The sequence below is a fragment of the Colius striatus genome, chromosome 3 (assembly GCF_028858725.1).
Source record: "Colius striatus isolate bColStr4 chromosome 3, bColStr4.1.hap1, whole genome shotgun sequence".
Lineage (NCBI taxonomy): Eukaryota > Metazoa > Chordata > Aves > Coliiformes > Coliidae > Colius > Colius striatus.
Window position 1 is genome coordinate 87,684,154 of NC_084761.1, and position 19,799 is coordinate 87,703,952.

Here is a 19,799-nt window from a genome sequence, read left to right on the forward strand (position 1 = left end):
TTTGGATTGTTCTTTTAATTAAATAAATTTCAAGATCTAATTTACTGTTAATATGTTTAGAACCTTAATCCAGGTTCCCATTGGTTTAAACAAACTTCGGATTAGGCTCTTAAAAAATGCATGGTTATGGAGAGGTGAGGAGGGAGGAAGAAAAACATCCATTTACTGCAAACATCATACTGAAAAATTGCCCTTGGCTTTAGTCTGTATCCTCTGTGCTTTGGTTATTAGTGCTTTTCTGTCATGGCATCAGTTAAACTCCAAACTCAAGAAAAACAATTTGCAAGAATTAAAAGCTTCAGATTTTTTCTTTGTTTTGGAATAAGGTAATCTCCATAAGTAAAAGACTATTGACTTGTAAACAGAGAAGGTTATGCTGTAATTTTCAGAAATAAAATATAGAGACAGACATTTACAATACAAATATAGAACTCATTAGAAAAAAAGATTGGAGAATAAATGAGTTCCAGAGAGATACTCAATATAATGAAAGACAACAGTAAATGTTAGATATCTAACATGTGTTACATCTGTGTGTGGAAGCACAAAACTGTACAGCCAACTTTGCAGCCTCTTAGCTCTGCAAAGTGTTGATGCAGTGCTGTAAGTCATGGGTACCAGTGTCAGGGTAAGTCATCCTGAACAGATGCAAGACTTGAGTCTGCAAGCATCTTGTATGGGAAAAAAAGATTCTTAAGATTAGTGAGACATAGAATTTATATTGTGTCTGTTGATCCTGCTTCTTCATTTCTCCTTGTTTTGTATGTTCTTTTCTGTTCTGCTTGGACTTCTGCAATTTGTTTAAATACAGATTCATCCAGTCTTTCTAAGGGGGTCAAGCTGGAACTGTAATCCCTCAACATGGTAGATCAATAGGAAAATAAGTACTTCCAAAGGACTATTTAGCTCTAGATAGGCAAAACAATCTTCAGAGTTATCTGTTTCTGTCCCTAAGGACTGGTATGTCCTAAGGTTAGGTGGGATAAATCAGTGATACATCTCTGCCTCCATTTCCCAAGTGTAAAATAGTACTACCACCTGATGTTAGGAGGATGCAGGAAGCCTGAGGACTGCATTTCTACAGAAAAGAGCCATAAGAAGGCGTGTCTCTTGGTTTAGGCTAGGACAGAGTTAATTTTCTTCCTAGTAGCTGTTACAGCACTGTGTTTTTGATTCATGTGAGAATAATGTTGATAACACACTGATATTTTAGTTGTTGCTAAGTACTGCTTATCCTAAGTCAAGGATTTTTCAGTTTCCCATGCTCCACTAGTGAGCAGGTGCACAAGAAGCGGAGAGGGAGCGTGGTCAGGACAGCTGACCCACACTAGCCAGAGGGCTATTCCATGCTTTAGGAAATAATGCTCAGCACAGAAACTGGAAAGAGTTGGCTGGGGGGAGTGGATTGCTGCTTAGGGAGTGGCTGTACATTGGTCAGCAGGTGGATAACAATTGCATTGTCTTTTCTTGGGTTTTATTTCTCAATCTGTGATCTCACTGTTACTGTTATTACTGTTAGAAATAACAGTCATCAATTAAAAATATTTCCAAGTCTCGTGCTGTTCAACTGTTGTACTTCTATGTATGAAGACAGAAAAGAGTAGTTCTTGTAACATGAAGAAAGAAGTTCTTAACATATTAGTAAAAAAATCTGTGATTGCAGGGGAGAGACCAAGCATGAAAACCATGTCTCTAAGGGGAAGAATTTCACATTAAGAGTTTGTTACTGAAACTGCTTTGCAGCCCTAGCTACAGCATGCTAAATGCTGGTGTGCAAAAACTGTCTCGAAAGCATCTGTTAAATGCCTAAGTCTTTGCTGGAGTATAACAAAGAAATATAGAACACATTTATCAGGGCCTACAATCTTTTTCTACTTGTTTCTACTGGTTCTGAAGGTCATTTAAAATGTATTAGAGGTTAAGATTGGAATGCAAGGCTAATTTGAAACCTTGATCTAAGATGATCAAATGTGTTAATATTCTTCATACTGGTTAAACTAAAGTGTAGTGTCTGTGTGACAGGATGGATCTAAAATGACATGGCATTGCCTGGTGAAATAGCTGTTTCCTTTCACAGATAATGCTGTATAATTCCATTTAGCTTTAACGGCCCCATGGCTCTTAAAGTAATGAACACCTGGGGCTGAGGCTGAGGGAGAAAATACAAAAAGCTGGCGAAAAAGTGCTCACAGATTGGAAACCTCCTGGTTTGGCTTTGGATAGAAGGTGGAGAACTCTCCAGCACTCCCCTGGCCCCTTCCAATGTTTTCTCTGACATATTTGGCCTCTGACCAATTTTCCCAACTGCTCCCATACCCTTTCTAATAGTCTCCTAACCCAGTTGGATGTTCCCTCAGCTCCTTTATGCCCTTTCCATTGGCACAGATATGAAGTTCTGCTGCTTCAGGGATAATGATGAAGATAAATGTGCTTTCATCCTTCTTCCTCTCAAAGGGGGTCATTCCCAGTGTTTTACAGTAGCCGAATTCGGTTAATGTTATTTGAGATGTTCCAAATTTATTCTGAATGTGGCCACAGGGAGCAGATGGGCTGGGCATTTGAGTGGGAAAGGTCCCCTTTTGTGCTGTACTGGAGGCAGTGTGTTGGTACTTCTGCTGAAATTAATTATTTTAGCAAGATTAGTAGAGGTGAAACAGTTAAAGTAAAAAGCAGTTACAGAGAGACCAACTTCCACCCAGCAAAAGGGACAATGAGGGGATGGCACTGGGCATAGTCTGTCCCTGTGTGAAACTGCAGAGCAAATAGTCCTTGCTCGGAGAGGCACCTGTACTCACCTCGCTGGGAGAGTGTGCTGGGGGACTAGAGAGCTACTGTTAGACAGCACGTTAAGTAACAGGCCCAGATATGTTTTGTGTTATTCCTGTTTTACTAAGCAACCCTCTGACTTTTGATGTTTTTTGTTTTCTTGTTCCCTCTCATTCCCTTTTTGTGTCATTGTTCAGGCCTGATTTTGCCTTTGGCATAAGGCCTATTAAAGTACCTTGGAGTTAATGCCATTCAGTGCAATACACAGACACTTCATATCACAAAAGGTGCAAACCAAGTTTTGCATCTGCCTCTGCTATGGCTCTGATATTCTGGCTAAAATATTAATGAATATCACTCTGTCACTATAATATAACTGCCTTGATCTGTAGCATGTTCTTCTTGGCAATATGCCTTTCAGGTAGGAATGTGCTGTTGTCTCCTTTTGATTGTTTGACCATGCTTATCTTTTCTCATTTATAAAGAACAAATTCAGGTACTTACCATATTCAGGAAATATAAAGTCCAGTCTTTATTCATGGTGAGAAGGATATTAAATGTTGCAAGTCTTTGGCTGATTTTGATGCAACATTGAAGTCCTTGCTTCCGTATACAAAGCTCTTATAAAGCCTGGTTATGATAGGCTTTTATTTGACCTTATAATAGGTCTTATTTGAAGACTATAAGCTATTCTCAGATATAATTAAATGTAATTGTGAGGTTAGTATAGGTTGATGCAACCTCTGATAAATATGATGTTATCTGCTACAATGATATTTAGTTGTGTGGTTCTGGTGAAGACAGAGCAGCTGTGAGGGAGAGTAACCAGTCTAAACATATCTGCCAGCAGTCTTGTGTCAAATGAACAGTTTTGCCAGCCTGTGGTAACATTCCTCTACAGATATTTCCATATGTCTTGTATAACAATATCTTTCTTAAAATAAAGAGCATAATTATTTTTATATGGCAATGTTTTGGCTTTTGTTTTTTTTTCTTTTAACAAAAATTCTGGCTTTGAACAGGATTTAGTGATGCAGGTTGGAAGCTTGCTTTCATTTTCTTGTAGTTTGCTATTGGGTAGTAACACTGCATGACAAACCATGAGTTTTTCCCCAACAGTACTTAAAATTTCAGCATTCTTTTTCTGATGGTCAATACCTGTATAACATTGATGTCTGAGTTCAGTTGCCTATCCATAACGCTGGATTCCTGAAATATCCAGAAGAAAGAAAAAATGCTTTACACACATCTTTGGTTGTCAGCTCTGCTTCTTGAAATTTCATGGGAATAGAAAAGAATAATCAGACAACAGGTTTGCTTCTGCAGAAAGGACTGTTATTTCAATATAGAATACATTATTAGAGGAGATAAGTAAAGCTAGTCTATATTTTAAAACATTTACAATGAGTTAAGATGGACAAAAAATGATTTTTGCTTCCTGTATTAGAAATTTATTCTCTTGGGGTATTTGAAGATGTGGTTTTAAGAGCTTATAAAATGATCTGTTAAGTATTTTAACTTAACAAACTTTCTATTTGTGTAGAAAACCACAAAGGCAGAGAACTTGAGATTTTTGTGCCAGAGGTGACATTGTTTTGGACTTTCTGAAGAAGAACAGAAAGTTTAATTGAACAGGTAGTTAAAATGTTAGACATTGTTTCCTAAGATGCAGATTTAATCTAGATTTCTGGACCCTGTAATTCTGTGGCCTTCAAACTGAGTTCTCATTTGCTCAATGAATGAACTTTTCATCTTCAGCAGGCTCAGAAATCTCAGAGCTGCATCTAATGATTTTAGAAATGACTAGAAATGTGAATATGTTATAGTAGCAGCAATCCAGATTGGTTGATCAATTTTACATATCCTTTAGTTTTTGAAGACTAAACGTTAAAAGTTACAAGCACAATATACTCTGGGTCAGGCAGGATGACCCAGAAGCCTGTCCTTATCGAAGCAGCCAACTGCTATCAACTGAACTAACAGCCCAGTTGAGTTGCAGATTACTGAAGACTCGAAAATATCTTTAGGAAGCATCTTTCTTTATATGCTTCCTCCATTCTTATCTGTTTACCATCGTTGGAGCCTGACCTAGATGAACCTTGGGCCTGTGGTATGAAGTGAAATGGTTACTTAAGCTATCTGTCTCTGTCAAATACAATTGAAATCAGTCAGTGGATTTAGAACTTAGAAAGTAGAGATGAGCAGTCAAATGCTTAGATATACAGTATTACGTGCAGTGCCATCACATAAAAATAATTTTCTTAGGAGCTTGCACTGAAAATCTAACTTCAGTTCTCTTTTTCTGAACTTGGACTGTAGGCTTCCAAAGACAGTAGATTGTCTTTTTTTTCTGTGTTTAAACAGTGCTAACGGAATATAGTCCTATTCTGTACTAGATATCTTAAAGTTACTCGTCTGTATAAATGTTTGCAGGGTCAACGTGTAAGGTACTATATTTAACGTGGGTTTGAATCTGGAAGCAATCGCAGCCATCAATTTCAAGACTCTCCACTTGTTCAGCTCTTGTGGATATAAATACCTTTTAGAGAATAGGGATTGAGCCATTATCGTGTCTTTCCTTGAATTATTAATAAATTCACCATACAGAATTATTACTAATGCTTAAGACAAGTGCACTGGTCCAGTCAGTGACTTCATATGCAGTAAGTTCTCACTTCTTCCAATACAATTTAGTAGGAAGAACTATAAATCTAATTCTTTAAGTCTTTCATGTTAAGTCATGGGTTACTTTTATGAACTTTATTACCAGAGAGGAGTAGAAGCTTATACAGTGAATTCTTAATAGCTTTAGCAATGGTCTAAATGTCTCCTTTCTCACCTTTCATCATAAAGCTGCAACAGAGTAAACTTCTCTTTTTCCATTTACAGTTCTCCCAGCGTAATCAAGTTATTATGAAATTGTTAGTAGTATTATGGCAGTCCATATAACAGACTTGTGGTAATATACCTTCATGTTAATAATATCTTATTTTAGACTTTTCTCGTAAGTGCCTTTGTTTTAAATAGTGAATGTAAAAACTAATGTTGACCTTAGCATAATGACTGAAGAGCCTGCTGCTGCTGCAAAGTGAAAATGGCTTGAGGGTTTGGAGCAGTAGGTGGTTGCCTATAATTTGCTGGGGAGTTTTTTGATTGTTACTTGTCAAGAAAGTTTTGAAAATATAGGGGGTGGTGGTGATGAATTAATAGGCTATGCCTAGAACATCTTGATCTCCATGAATTAGTTACAGTTTACAGAGGAATGCTTACAGTTTAATAGCTGAAAAGGTGAGTTGGGCTGTGTTCTTGAAAAAAACAGCAGCTTATGTTCCAGTCACACAGAGTATTAAGTGCCCATTCAAGTGACTCTCATAAACACTTCTCTTGATTTCAGTGAGTTCATTCACATGAATTAAATTAAGCAGATGCTTAAAAGTTTTCAAGAATTTGAATCTGTCTGAGCAGCATATTTTTCTAGTAGCTTTGGCTGCCTAGAAGTATTTACAGTGTTCTCTAGCCTTTTAATAAACTTGGGAAAACACAAAAACTTGCAATCATACTCTCAATTATACATTTGAAAATATGAGTCCTTTGCTGTTAAATTTCTGAGTAAATGCCAAAAAAAAAAAAATTACTTCAAATCACAAATGGCTGGGGGCTAATAAAGCTTAATCCATAAGAATCTCTATGAAGACAGAAGAAGAGAGATTTGTGTTAAGAGTGGTTCATGAAAGAAAATATCATTCAGGACACATGGAAAAACCAAAAAAGAAGGGTATTTTTTCCCTAAGCTAATGAATATAAAAAAATCTGAATCTTGGCAAGTTCTTCATAGGAAAGGAAAAAATACCAAAAATAAAATAGAAACACTAGAGAAAATAATTGATCAAGAGTTTGTTCCTTTTTCTTTTCTCACTCCTCCTCGATGACATAGTGATGAGAAGATAGGATTAAAATAGGCTATTTTAAAGCCAGGATTTTATTAGGAAATGATTAAAAGCATACTGTATTTCTTAAAGTGAAGGTTTGCACTTTTTGGTCCAGTCTTGCTGCAAGACATTTTCAGAAGAGAGCAAGAGAAAAGGAGAGGGGAAAGGTGTAGGTCATTATAATTTAATTATTCAAGGATAATAATGTCTATGGAGTTTTCCATTTGTGTTCCTTGTCTGTCTTTCACTGAAAACTGAAGACAAGTCTATGTCCAGAATAGATTTTTGAGTCGGAAACTGCAACAACTCTCTTGTTTGGAGAGCAGTTTTCAGCTGTAACTACCATAACAGTGAGAATCCACTAAGGCAGCAACTAAGTTACGGAAGCAGGGGAATGGCTTGGGAGAATCTAAATTTTCTCTGGGCAGCCTCAACAAGAGGTAGGAGGAGGACAAAAAAGTAGAGGTAGAGGAATTTCTGAAATTCAGGTTTTCCAACCTGGACAATTTGACCAGAAATACAGTTATTACTTCCACTGAAAACATACTTCTAATGCACGGTGCATATGGCTTCTGGAATCTTAAAGGATATATCTTCCATACCTTGGACTGTGTGGAGAAATTGTGACTCGGGCTTTATGGAGAATTCAAGGACTTCAGTATAGAAGCATGCAATGAAGCACTGTTTTTGTTGCAAAAGCTGAAAGCTTTTATTTTCCTTTTCATGTTTGAAATCTGTACTGTTTGACATGGTTGATGTATGCCTGTCCTGTAGTATCAAAATGAAACAGTTTCTTGCAAAGAAAAGGGTGAAAAAATTGTCTCCTGAATTCTATGCAGGGAATGGGAGATCCAATGTTCAGTTTATGCTAATGGTCCCGAAGGGAGGTGAAACTGCAGTGGTGTCCCATGTGTGTATGAGCTCGTTAAGAATCATACCTTTGATCATGGCTCAGTTGCTGTTGTGCTTCAAGCTTCTTCCCATATAAAGGCCACCCAAGCACTTTCACTAGGTCAGTCATGTGTGTGAGCCATTGGCTTCCATCCAACCTGTAAAATGCCTGCAATTATAGAGTCCCATTGAAATTAAATCAGTGGAACAGGGCTCTGCTCTTACAAATGATGCACAGAATCCAGAGATCCTGAAGAGCTTTATGTTTTTTGGGGACACCTCCTGTTGTTCAGATCTGTTTATTAATTGAGAAAAAACCACCTTTCTGGTTAGCAGCGTCACTGTTTAGCCTGAACAGATGCCCACAGTTCATAGGACAATGCTGTAAAGTCTGTGAAATATCTGACCTAATTTTTTTTGGATATTGGAATGAAATCTACTGGCATAGGTGAAATAGTGGTCAGCTCACTGGCAGTGTCGTGCTTCTTAGGTTGCGAGAGGAATCTGCCAACAGTGTTTAAGAATTCAAAGACGGTTCATTATGGCTTTGTTTTTCCTACTAAGTCACTCTCCATACTTCTGAAATGTAAAATAAGGTATTTTAATTTTTTAATGAATTTACCAGTCAGATTGGAAAATACTGATACCTGTTTCTGAGAGCCATGGCTTGGATTAAACCAAACCTGCAGCATAAATAAGTCATCATGATGTGTGTGGCTGCCTCACAGTCCAATTTGCAATTACCTGAAAGCCATTCACTTGAAGTGTGTGGAACAACAGTAGCTTTCTTATTTGGTGTGTAAATCCCTTAGATGAACTATAGCCACCAAGCAGTACAGAGAGTCCACTCCTTGTTCCTGCATGTCTTTAATTTAGGATAAGTGCTTATCTGGGAGATGTTTTGTAGACTCTTCCATAGAGGTTAAGTTCAAAGCAAGTAGATTAAGGATAACCCAACAGGTTCTTCTGTGAGTGATAATAATCAGATTAATTTGGGAATTAAACATTTGGCTTACGCTGTGGCAGAGTAACTCCAACATACGTCTTTAACAGTGATCTCAATTAGAAAAGTGGTGGTTATACAGTGTACAGGGATAAAACAACTTGTTTTACTAGCTTCAGGATACAGTCTTTGGTTCTACATGAATGTAATGAAACAAAGTGTAGTTTCTTATCTCTTTTGAAATGTTCTTTTTTATTTTCATGTGTCAAATATTTATTATTTTATCTATTAGAAAAAAAAAAAAATCTTAGGTCATTTTTTGTGGCCTAAGAGGAATTTCAGTCATTCAGAAAAGCACGATCTGAAACTTTTTCCTTAATAATTGGAGTCAGTAGATGCTCCCAGTAGTGAAGTTTATTTCGTTTTCTCCTTAATTGCAAGCACCAGCAGAAAGCTGTAGTTAAGATACTGACAATAGAATAAATAGCTGACCCGATGGAGCGTGCTTGGGCTGTAGCCAGGAATCTCATCAGTAGATACTCTCCCCTTTGGGAAATGGTTATTCCTCTTGGCTTTGCAAGTCTTGTAGTAACAGATTTAAAAGTAAAATGTTCTTTCTTGCTTGCTTTATTTTAAACCAAGCCCTTATTTTTTGTAAATCATCAAATTCTAACAAAGTGGTCTGTTAGATTGTGACTCTTGTGAATTGGAAAGATTACTGCTATTTGTGAATTATGGATTAGTTCTGCTTCTACTTATATCCATATACGTATAGCAATATGTGTTGTGAATTTATTAGGCTTAGATAACCTTGAGTGAGACTGGTATTATAGCTCAGTTCTTCACAAAGTTGTGTTATTTCCAAAATGCCCTGTACATAACACCCGCATTTGTAGTTCTGTTCTCAGGCTCCAGTGTACAGAGACTGCAGCATAAATGTATCATCAGCATATTAATTATCTGTGTAATCAAAGTGAATGCCTACAGTTGCTGTTTGCTGGAGATTTCATCTGGTGGTCAGGAGCAGAGGAAGTGCCAGCTAAATAACAGCATGCTGCAAACTGTTGGAGACTGACGTTGACCCCACGTTAAAGAAAGCTAACAGCTGTGTGAGGAACCAGAGGTTCTGCCTGTTCTATCTCTATGGGGTTGCTATGGGAACATAAGTATAAGAACCACTAAAATGGACTGGAAGCAAGTGAAGGAAATCTGCTTTAAAAGATCTAAATATAAAACATAGCATTCAGCTTCATAAACCTGTTGTGGACTACTGCTTTATGTTGTTTGACCAGTAGATTCGTTAGATGTTGAGTGAATGCAAGATGTTTCTTGCTGACTCTTCTCATAGGTTGAAGATGTTTTGTGGATGAAATCTGTTTGTGTATTTTGTTAGCTATTGGTGATGTAGATGAGTAGTTTACAGAGCAGATTCTTGAAGGAAAAAATGTGACTAGGAACAAAAAATTACTAATATGGAAGTTGCATTTCTGATCTTATAGGGAAGACTAGAGCTCATTTTCTGCCTGAATTTATCTGGATAATCAAAGTTATTACCAGTGTTTAACACTTTGGATAAAAAATAAAAATTATGTCCGTAGATATGCAAGAGAGTTGTCTCCTAAATTTAAACTAGCTACCAGATTGGTTCTTCCTGCTGAGAAAGGCATACAAGTTGCTTGGGGGCTGTTATGGGGTGAGGGGATTTATGTGACTATTCCTACTCCACTGCTCATGTAAATCGGGCGGTCTTTCACAAAGTCACCAGATTTGCAGAAACCTTTGAGTGCTGAAATCCATCCTCTTAGAAAGGAAAAGCCCCAGTGTAAAAGCAAAACTGGTAAGAGGTTAAAATAAAGTGGGAATAATAACTGAGGTTTTCAGGAGCCGCACTTTGGCATTCAGTACAATGCCCATGATCTACTTCTATTTATTGTATCAGTTTCCATATATAAATATATTTATTTTTGTTTTTCTTTTAAGGTGATCCTAATCCTTACCAAGTATTATCATACTGACATGGGGAAAGTGCTGGAGAGCTCTCTGTGGAGGTAAGTTCACTGTTTTTCCTATAACCTTTCACCACTCTGTGGTCTCAGAACACTTGCATCTCTTTTTCCCTTTCCAAATTGCTGGTGAGTTGAATTGGTAGCTAACTGATGCTAATACAGCAAGATTATTCATATTGTCATGAGCTCTTGCTCCTTCACTAAATGCAGTTTCTGCAGTTTAGTAAGAAAGTTGGACATAAATTTTAACAGTAGAGACAAGCAAGGATAGAGTATAAGGTACGTTTCTGATGTCACTTTGCCACTTTCTTTTCCTTTATCTAGAAATTTTGAATCAAAGATACTTAAAAACTTCAACATATTTATTGTGTTGGGATGTGTCTATTGGGAGTTCTTACTTCAGTTTCTGTATTGAGGTTAGTAAACAATCCTGATTTGGAAGCAGTCACAATTGGATGAAATATAATACCAGTGCAGGTTGTACTGTGCCTTATGTCAACTGGAAATGTATGGTAAGCCAAATAAATGTCTAAATTTATTCTCATTTCCTTAACATTCATGAATTAAGGTATCAATATGCTTGTTGTGTGTGTGTAGCAAATGCACACTCAGCTGTGTATCAGGACAAAACCAAGGCTAGGATAAGCCTACGTTATACTAGTCATACTAGTTATCTTCTCACATGTTAATATTCTTTTGCTAAGTGAACTTTTTGTGTTCTAATTTTCTGTATATCTATATAAATCTTCCACCACAAATTTTTGCTAGACTCTTTATGTAAACTTAAAAAATGAAAATATTTCACCCTTACCAATAAATACAATGTTGCTGCAATGTTTACTAGGCTAGTTTTTCTGTGCCACCTGTAGCAGTACAAATATTCTTGAAATAGTCTGCCAGGATATCTAAAGAGTTGTTATAAAAAACAAAATAATTATTTGAGGAGTCTTATGTGACATTATGTAGCCTGTAAGCTTTAGGTCTAGAAACAAACGTGTTATCTAATACCTTGCAGCTTAGGTACTTGTAAACTTCATACTGTGCCAAGAGCTTGTACTGGGAACTTAACTTTCATCTGTGTGCAAGGACCTTTACACAGAAGATCCAAGAAAAGGAGTGGGCAAGAGAATACAGAGTGGGAAAAGGCTGTGACCAGGACATGCTGCACACCAGCCTTGTTACTTGTTTTGAAGGAGGCTGCATTGTTTTAACCTTGTGGGATTTCTCATAGTGACAGCATGTCTTTGCAGTACCTTATTGTCATAGGAGTGGCTTAGTGCAGTTTGGCCAGGGAAAATGGTCCATGCAGCACAAAGGTATTTTCACGTAAAAAAGAAATTTCTAGTCATAAAAAAAAGTATTTAGGAAAGACAGTAAGATCAAATGGAGATTGCTTAGTGTTGGCTCAGGATTGGCCTTTTTAGGGCTATGATGGTTCATTTATAATTGTCCTTTAAACTTACAAGATGTGAAATTAACTGCACATTTGTTTCTGGTTTATTATTTTTCCAACATCTCGTGCAAAGACAGCAACCAAATGGCAATTTGGATACTCCCATAATTGTGTCTGCACACATTGCTTTCCTGTTATATGCCCCTGGCCTGTACATGTGCAATAAGTTGCAAGTTTTGCTATCTATGACTCGGTGTAATCTATCATAGAAGTCTTTTAAACTTATTCAGTTAGACTCTTCAAAAATAAACTTTTGGCTCTTTCATAATAAACATGAAACAGGCTTCAGATAATGTTGCTTTCTTTTGAGAACATAAACACTTTAAACAAGGTCATTCAGAGCTTGCTGACAGCTGGTGTAAAGAAGAACTGGTGTGAACTGCATTCAAATAAAATTGATGCTAGCGTGCATCACAAGGAAATCAGGCCCACTTACTTATGAGAAAGGGATGTACCAGCTGCTTTGGCTGTTTATAAAACTAGCATAGAAGAGCTGAAAGGAAGCAAGTGCTTAAGATTAGCAGTGAGGCTAGAGGTAGTGGCTGATCCTTCCCTAGATATTTCCTCCTCTGGGCTCACCCCCTTCCTCCACCTTTGCCCAGTGTGGCATAAAAGCAGCACATGTAGTTGTCAGACTTTGGGAGTGACAAAGTGTCTGGATCTGGAAAAGCATAAATGACACCAGCTGGTGCAAAAGTATCAAATAGTGCCTCTCTCTGTTGAGATGTAGCCTTTTGCTTGTACTAAATAAAATAAAAATAAATACTGTCTGTGACGTCAGGGGACTTTTGTTTTTTTCTCTGTGTAAATTGGTTGGGTGTAAATTGATGAGACTCCGTGTTTGCTGATGGAGCTGGGGTCTGGTACTGACCTTGGCAGCCTGCCCAGAATGTATAGTGTATATATTTTTACACTGGTTTGTTTGATTGTCTTTTGCATTCCTCTCATTTGCATCAGAACAAATATACTGTAAAATAGGTGTGAAAAATGGTATAGAGTGAGGTTTTTTTTTTTTGTCAGTGGACAAAACTCATTAATCTTTGTGAGGTTTGTGTGCCTCACAGAATGGGAGAATGGATCCTGTCCAGTTATTCCCTGAATCAGCCCAATGTTTTCCTTGTTCCTGTCTTGCTTGGCTATGTCATACCAGACACTTCTTATTCTCTAAGTGAAAATAAACTTTTCTAACCTGATCAATCCCGAGCAGGTTAATTTGTTAATGTCGTTAATCTCTTACTTCTGTCTTACCAATCAGTAAATCTTATCCCAGCTTGACATTTATCAATTCTTTTCTTTCTTGAGACTGTATTGTTCTTTTTTTCTCTAAAACATAATTCCTCTTCATTTCTCACTCTTTTTCTCCCACAAGTAATTTTTTTTTCTGTCTTAGTGGAATGAAGGAAAAGGGAAGGATGACTCAGTGATGCTTACTTGTTCTTAGTGCCTTTGGAGCTGCAATCAGCCTTTTAAGAGTAATGCTTTCTTTTAAGAGTGGGGGAAAACATACATGCCCATATAGACTTTATGTTAAGAAGATCCATTTTTTTGGAAGTAGATCTAGGTGATGAATTTCTATGCCTCTGCAGAGCATTGTTAATTTCTGTGGGTAATTTATGCCTGCCCACACAATTTAGATTACAGGATTGGGATGCCTAAATTTTAATTACCTAGGAATTTTTTCACTGTTGGATAAGACGGGAAAACGGTGCTGGTTAATGAAAGTCTTAAGAGCTTTGTACTAGTAGCATCCATGTCTGATTACACTGAAGAGGTTGAGTGGAAGCGCGTAGTTAGAAAGCATCAGAGTGTGCTTCTCTAGCCAGCTAGTTCTGATACTTTGTCCATTCACTTATTAAATATCGTCAAGGTTGGGGTAAAAACAGAGATGACATCAATTGACTCTTGAATACAATTAAAATAACTTTCTGAGAAGGAACAGAGGATTGTTTTCAGATTTATTTTTCAAGTTTCTAAACTGCAGTATGCAGTGGGAATAAAGTTTGGTTGTCACGCCAGGCTTCTTTAGCATAGTGAAGAAACTGATACTATGACTAAAACCCAGAATTCAGGTGCTAAATAATCTTCACAATTTGTGCCCATATTGAAGATACTTTTGCATACCAGTGCTGTTCCTGTCAGAGTCTGCACACATATTTATCCAACACAGTGGCAATATGAAGAACCTGAATCAGACTGTCTAGGATAATAGATAAAGATGTGGGTTCGTGCCCTTTATGCACCAGTGAACGTTTTACAAGTTCAGATACCTGCTTGCATAGACTGCATGCCTGCAGCTATAGATTTATGTACTTGAGTCTTACAGTCAAATATTTTAACTTTTAATTGGTAGCCACTAAAAAAAATTAATGCTAATGCTTATCTGTGCGTGAGTTACTAGTAAGGACTCTTGGAAATATATGTACATTATTCCATTTTGTACACAGGACAGCTGAGATGGTAACTAAATGCTGAATGTTATGCAGTGACTCAGCGCTATATGGACCACACAATTTAGGTTACAGGATTGGGATGCTGTGCTCAGAGTCCTGCTTTTAGTAGGCATGCAGCCTTCCCCTTCTTAGCTTGGTCTAAGCAATGAATAATAGATGCTGCTGATGATTGCTAATAAAGTTTTGATTGCATATTATCAAACTGTAATGATATGGTGGTGCTAAAGTGACTTGCTGTGTAATTGCCATTTTTCCCAATGGCATCACCATGTTTTTATTACTTCACCGCAGCAAAACAAATGGCATTATTCGATGTTAACTGCACTGCTAATTCCTCTTAGCATTGCATGCTGAACCCTAGGTGGGCCTGTTTTCAGAGTTGTTGGGCTATTTTGCCCCATGTTGTCCATAAGAACTGCTCAATGAAGAAGCAGACTTCCCTGCCTGCTTAAATATGTTTGGGTACTCTAGTTGAACTTCCTGGGAGTCCTTTACTCCAAAAGCAGTCTGAGGAGGAGGAGGCAAAGTTGTAGTGCTGTATGGGGAGATTTTAAATCCAACTCAGTTGCTGTGCAGTTGGAGGTGAGAGCAGAGCAATTTGGTTAGCCTCATGCACAGCATGAGATTTGGAAAACCTCAAGGAGTCAGGAAAATCCTATCTTTGGTGACATAGCTGTTTCTACCTGCACCCGCAAAGCCCCGTATATTTGGGGCAAGACCTGTTTGTACAAGCACACTGGCTATTGTTGGCAATTAATGCCCAGTGACTACGTGGTGCTTTCAGACTACAAAAGGCAGGAGATTCCTTATAGGCAGATGCAGTAAACAACATATCACTCTGGAAAGTAAAATTTCTAGACTGTGTGTAGTTCACAGAGTGTGAGAAAATGAGTGTGGGCATTTGCTTCCAAACTCTTTGGACTTGCAGGTGAAACTCATTTCACCTGTTCCCTGAAATTAAGTTAAACAGCAAAACAAAAAACCCCCAATAAAAAGTCTAGTGCCCCACTGAAATTCTTTCTTAGTGTGAAGTGATACTTAATAAGCGAGCAACTGTATTCTGCAGCAACTTATGCTTCCAGTTGGTTTTACATTGTGGTTCTTCTTTGAAAAGTGACTTTGTAGAAATGGCCCCAAGGGGTGTAATTATTGCACCTGTGATTTCCATATCAAATTTGCACTCTTTCCAAATAAAATAAAAAAAAAAAGGCTTTCTAATTATTAGCCTTGCGATCTCAGCTTGGGATCTAATGTCTAGCTGTGCTTTCTCTGGCTAATGCATCATCATGAGTAATGCAGATTCTTCAATCAAAATAAACTGCCCTGAGTTATACCTGAGCAGCTCCTTTGTCCTCCTATTATATCCTTATTTACACCTGTTCCACCATGAAAAGGTTTTGGGCAGTACTATTGAAAAGGCAGTCCTACAATTAGGATTTTATTTCTCTTATTGAACAACAGATTTTTATGTTCTCTTTGATCATAATTCCATATTCCCCTAATAGCTTTACAAAGACTTTCATTATCTTTGATGCAATTTCTGTCTTGCTAACACTGTGGATCATTATGAGCTGATTTGTGCAAGAAAGTCTCTATTTTAAATTTATTTTGGACATTTAAAATGAGCTGTAAAACCACAGAAAGTGAATGTAGTGAATTTCAACCTATTAGCAATGTTTTATAATAGGTATCAGGTAAGAAAAATAGGTAAGAGATAAAGGAAATGAAAGGAACATGTCTTGACAAACCTTAGAACGTACAATTTATTGAAGAGATGATCACTGATGTTTCTGACAGGCAGTGATATTGATTTAGGTATCCAAAGGGGGAAGATATTGCAGTGTGCTTCTGATGGACACACGACCCACCATAGACTTTCCTAAGATCAAGACCTATCACAGAGCCAATAACCTCGCTGTTACCATAGTGCTGCACTCATCCTGTCACATGTTTTGTCTGTAGCCTTTGGACATTCAATGAAGAAATGAACTTTGGTCATGGATGTTGGCAACCATCATTCTGAGTCGTGACCTGGAGACCCTGATGAAGAAAATGTCTTTTAAAAGGCCCTCCAGGGCACAGGACATAACTTAAGGAGGTCCTTTTATGTCTGCGTTACCATAACAGCATGAAAAAAATATTTTTATGTCTAGTATGTATGAAGGTCTGAACTGAAAACAATAAATCTCACAAGCAAAGTAAAAGCTACCAAAGAAGTCCATTTAAAATTCTTTACTGAGTATCTGTTGTTCAGAGATGAGAGCTCTGTGTTGTAATGACCAAGTTTTCAGCACCTCAGAGTCATGATAATGATTTTGAATGTTGACTTATTTCTAGACTGGTTTGTAAATACACAAAGAATATATGACGTACTGATTAAGATCCAATTGGAAAGCTGTGATTTACGTAGTTAGGAAAAGGCTCTTAATGGTACACTTGTATTTATTGGAGCTGGTTGCTAAATGTCTCTTGGAGCACAGGAATTTTGCTTCTTCACAGGTTGATTTCTTTGGGTTTTTTTATTTGATTTTTTTTTTAATCTTTAATCCTCCTTCTGGAAAACAAATCATCGTGAGATACAACTCATAAATTAGTCAATTTATTAAGAAAGAATAACCATTCATTTTAAAAGGTTTAAGAATCCTGTCCTATTGTTTAAGTAACATGAACCTAAGTCATAGAATTTCTGATTGCTTTAACCGGAACTGGTATCATAAACATTTTTATAGGCACAGACTGTGTGGGAAGCGTGCCACAGGTTCATGTTTTAAGTAGATTCCTTTTGGCTGGGACTGACAGTAATAGGATAAGCAATCTTGCCTGCCCAAAACCCATTGAGGTCAGTAGCTTTAGAAAGGTCAGTAAAGCCACTTCACTGGCGTTTCCTCAGATTTGTCGTGGTATCTTATTGCATAAGCCTCCTTACAAGAAATGATCATCCTTCTTGCTAGCCTTAGCAGGCAGGTTTAAGATGAGGAGTAGAGAAACAATGACCTTCTATACGTTAGTTGTCTGTGAGGTTTGCGAGTTGCTTTTGCCCTCCCTCCCAGAATAAAACAGGGAGGCTTGCATTGGCACTGCCCACAGACCACTTCTATACAATCAAACTGAGAGTTGCAATCTCAGAGCTTTTATTGTGGCATTATGCCTCAAAATTCATATAAAAACAGTCGAGCCATCAGTTTTTAGCTAATCAGAAGTACTTCCCTGCATTGCCATCCATTAAGTCCCACTGTCAGCAGGCCAGCACGGTAGGGAGCTGCAAGGCCCATAACCTAAGGGCAGATGGAATGACACCATATATATATTAAGCAGTGTTTCCTTTGCCACTCTGCAAATGGAATAAATAAAAAACCCCAATCAAAGCAGCTAGTTTCATTGTTCGTCACATTTTTATGATAATGAATGAGGTATAAAAACCTGAAGAGGATATCTTTTTAAAACCTGAGGAGGGTGAAGGCATGGCTTAGGGGAGCATGTGATAAAGTAGGTATGACGTTGTGCTCAGCAGCTAGTGATGGTGCTGGTTCCACTTTCAGCCTACTGTGGGACCTTGTCTGAAGAATCTACCCTTCCTATGGTTTTCTCTGCTTGCTGTTTGCCCAATTTGTTTCTCTAGAATATAATTTAGAGAAGTGATTATACAAGTGCAGTGGGACCCCCATCAGTGCTGAGATCATTAATGAGAATAATAAAAAGGAGCTATAACACTTAGGAATGATTAACATTTGTCTCCTTGAAGTTTTTGACTTGAACCTGAGAAGGACAGGTGACTATCAGAGAGCACTAATATACCATGAGATTCATCCAAAACCACTTACCCATAGTTTCAGTACAAGGCAACTAATGACAAAGTGGCTTTTCTCAGCTGTTGTTTTGAAAATGCTGTTTTGCAACCCCCTGTTGCTTCTCTTAGTGCTGGGTACCTTGTGTCACTGATGTGGTATGTGGCGTGCAAGCAGCTTTGCGTCCATAGTGTGTGCATTCTGCTCTGTGGATCCCCTGCAAACCGACTGCAAATTAATTTGGTTGTTGGGCCTGAATGAACAGCTGCATAGTTAATTATGCAGAATGGTATAGAAAAATGTAGCGTTAATGTTTTATACTCTCATTATCCCTTCAGTATGGAATATATTTTTTTCATTGTGAAAATAACAAAAGCAGTATTTCCACATAACTAATTTATTAGGAACTTTGTGCTCTTAGGCAGCTTTCTCTGCTTTAATTTCATAGGGATTGGGACAAGTGAAAATTCCACACAGGGTAATTTAAAAAATGTAAATATAATCTTAGGTGCTGAAGAATTTAGGAGCATGGGTAGTTCACAAAAATTAAACCAATTTTAAAGTAAGATTTATATGTCAATTCTTTTGATGTTCTGGAATATGGAAGGTTAGTTGAGAGTTTTTCCTTCTCCCCCAACCTCTCATTAAACAGCTGATTGTTATTAGTGAATTGAATCTCTGTTTCAGATACATTTTGAGTGTTTTGGTTGTTTTGTTTTCATATGACATTTGCTTTTGTCCCTTCCTACTTCCACTCCACCCTCATTCCCCTTCGGTGTAATTTCCTTCTATTGCATAATAAAGCAGGGATAGCAATTAACATGGCTTCAACAAATAGCCATTCTTGAGCAAACTTCCAGAAAAGATATTTCACTTTCTCATCAATTTTCTCTCTTAGTGGCCTTTTCTCACTAGTTGTTAGCCTCCCTCTTTCAGAGGGCTGGGTTTCTGTCTCTTGCAGGCCTGTCTTCTCCAGGTCTGACTGGACAAGCTGCTTTTGCATGAGGTGTTAATCGTAGAATCATAGAATGGTAGGGGTTGGAAGGGACCTTTAGAGATCATCTAGTCCAACCCCCCTGCAGAAGCAGGTTCACCTAGATCAGGTGTTAAGTGCCTATCAAAAGTTTTTGCATTTTGCCTAACATGTCAGCTCCAAGGTGGGCTTTCGAAGCTGTTCCAGAGCTGGTGTCCTTCTGATGGCAGAGCTTTTCCCCCATATCTGATTTGACAGACTGTAGATATTTCCATGACCTATGGGTGTATTTGATCCAAATTTTCTATCATAAGATCTGAAATTGTAATTTCAGCCAGGACTGGGGGATGAGGGGCAGGAATGCCTGTAACAGCTGATATGTTCAAAAGCACCTGTCTATCTTAGTTTTCCTTTTTTCCGCATCTGATATGTGTTTTCTTTGCCAAATGGATATTGTTTTTCTTTAAGGGGGTGCATGATGTTGGAATTACACCCCTTGATGAAAAGACATTGCAGTGTCAGTGAAATACACTCACTCCTGGGCAAAAGTCAGAGAAACAAGTAAAGTAGATGTGCAGAAAAGTGTGCTTTCTGGGTCTCAAA

The 19,799-nt window shown here is 37.7% G+C and overlaps 1 protein-coding gene across 1 annotated transcript in view; it reads left to right on the top strand.

Annotated features, from left to right (window-relative positions):
• The window catches only part of SORCS2 (sortilin related VPS10 domain containing receptor 2), a 574,544-nt gene that overhangs the window by 174,740 nt on the left and 380,005 nt on the right, over positions 1-19,799 (top strand). Inside the window, exon 2 of the mRNA XM_061993219.1 lies at positions 10,510-10,577. Coding sequence (XP_061849203.1) covers positions 10,510-10,577 — 68 coding nt within the window. The remainder of the gene's footprint in view (positions 1-10,509; positions 10,578-19,799) is intronic.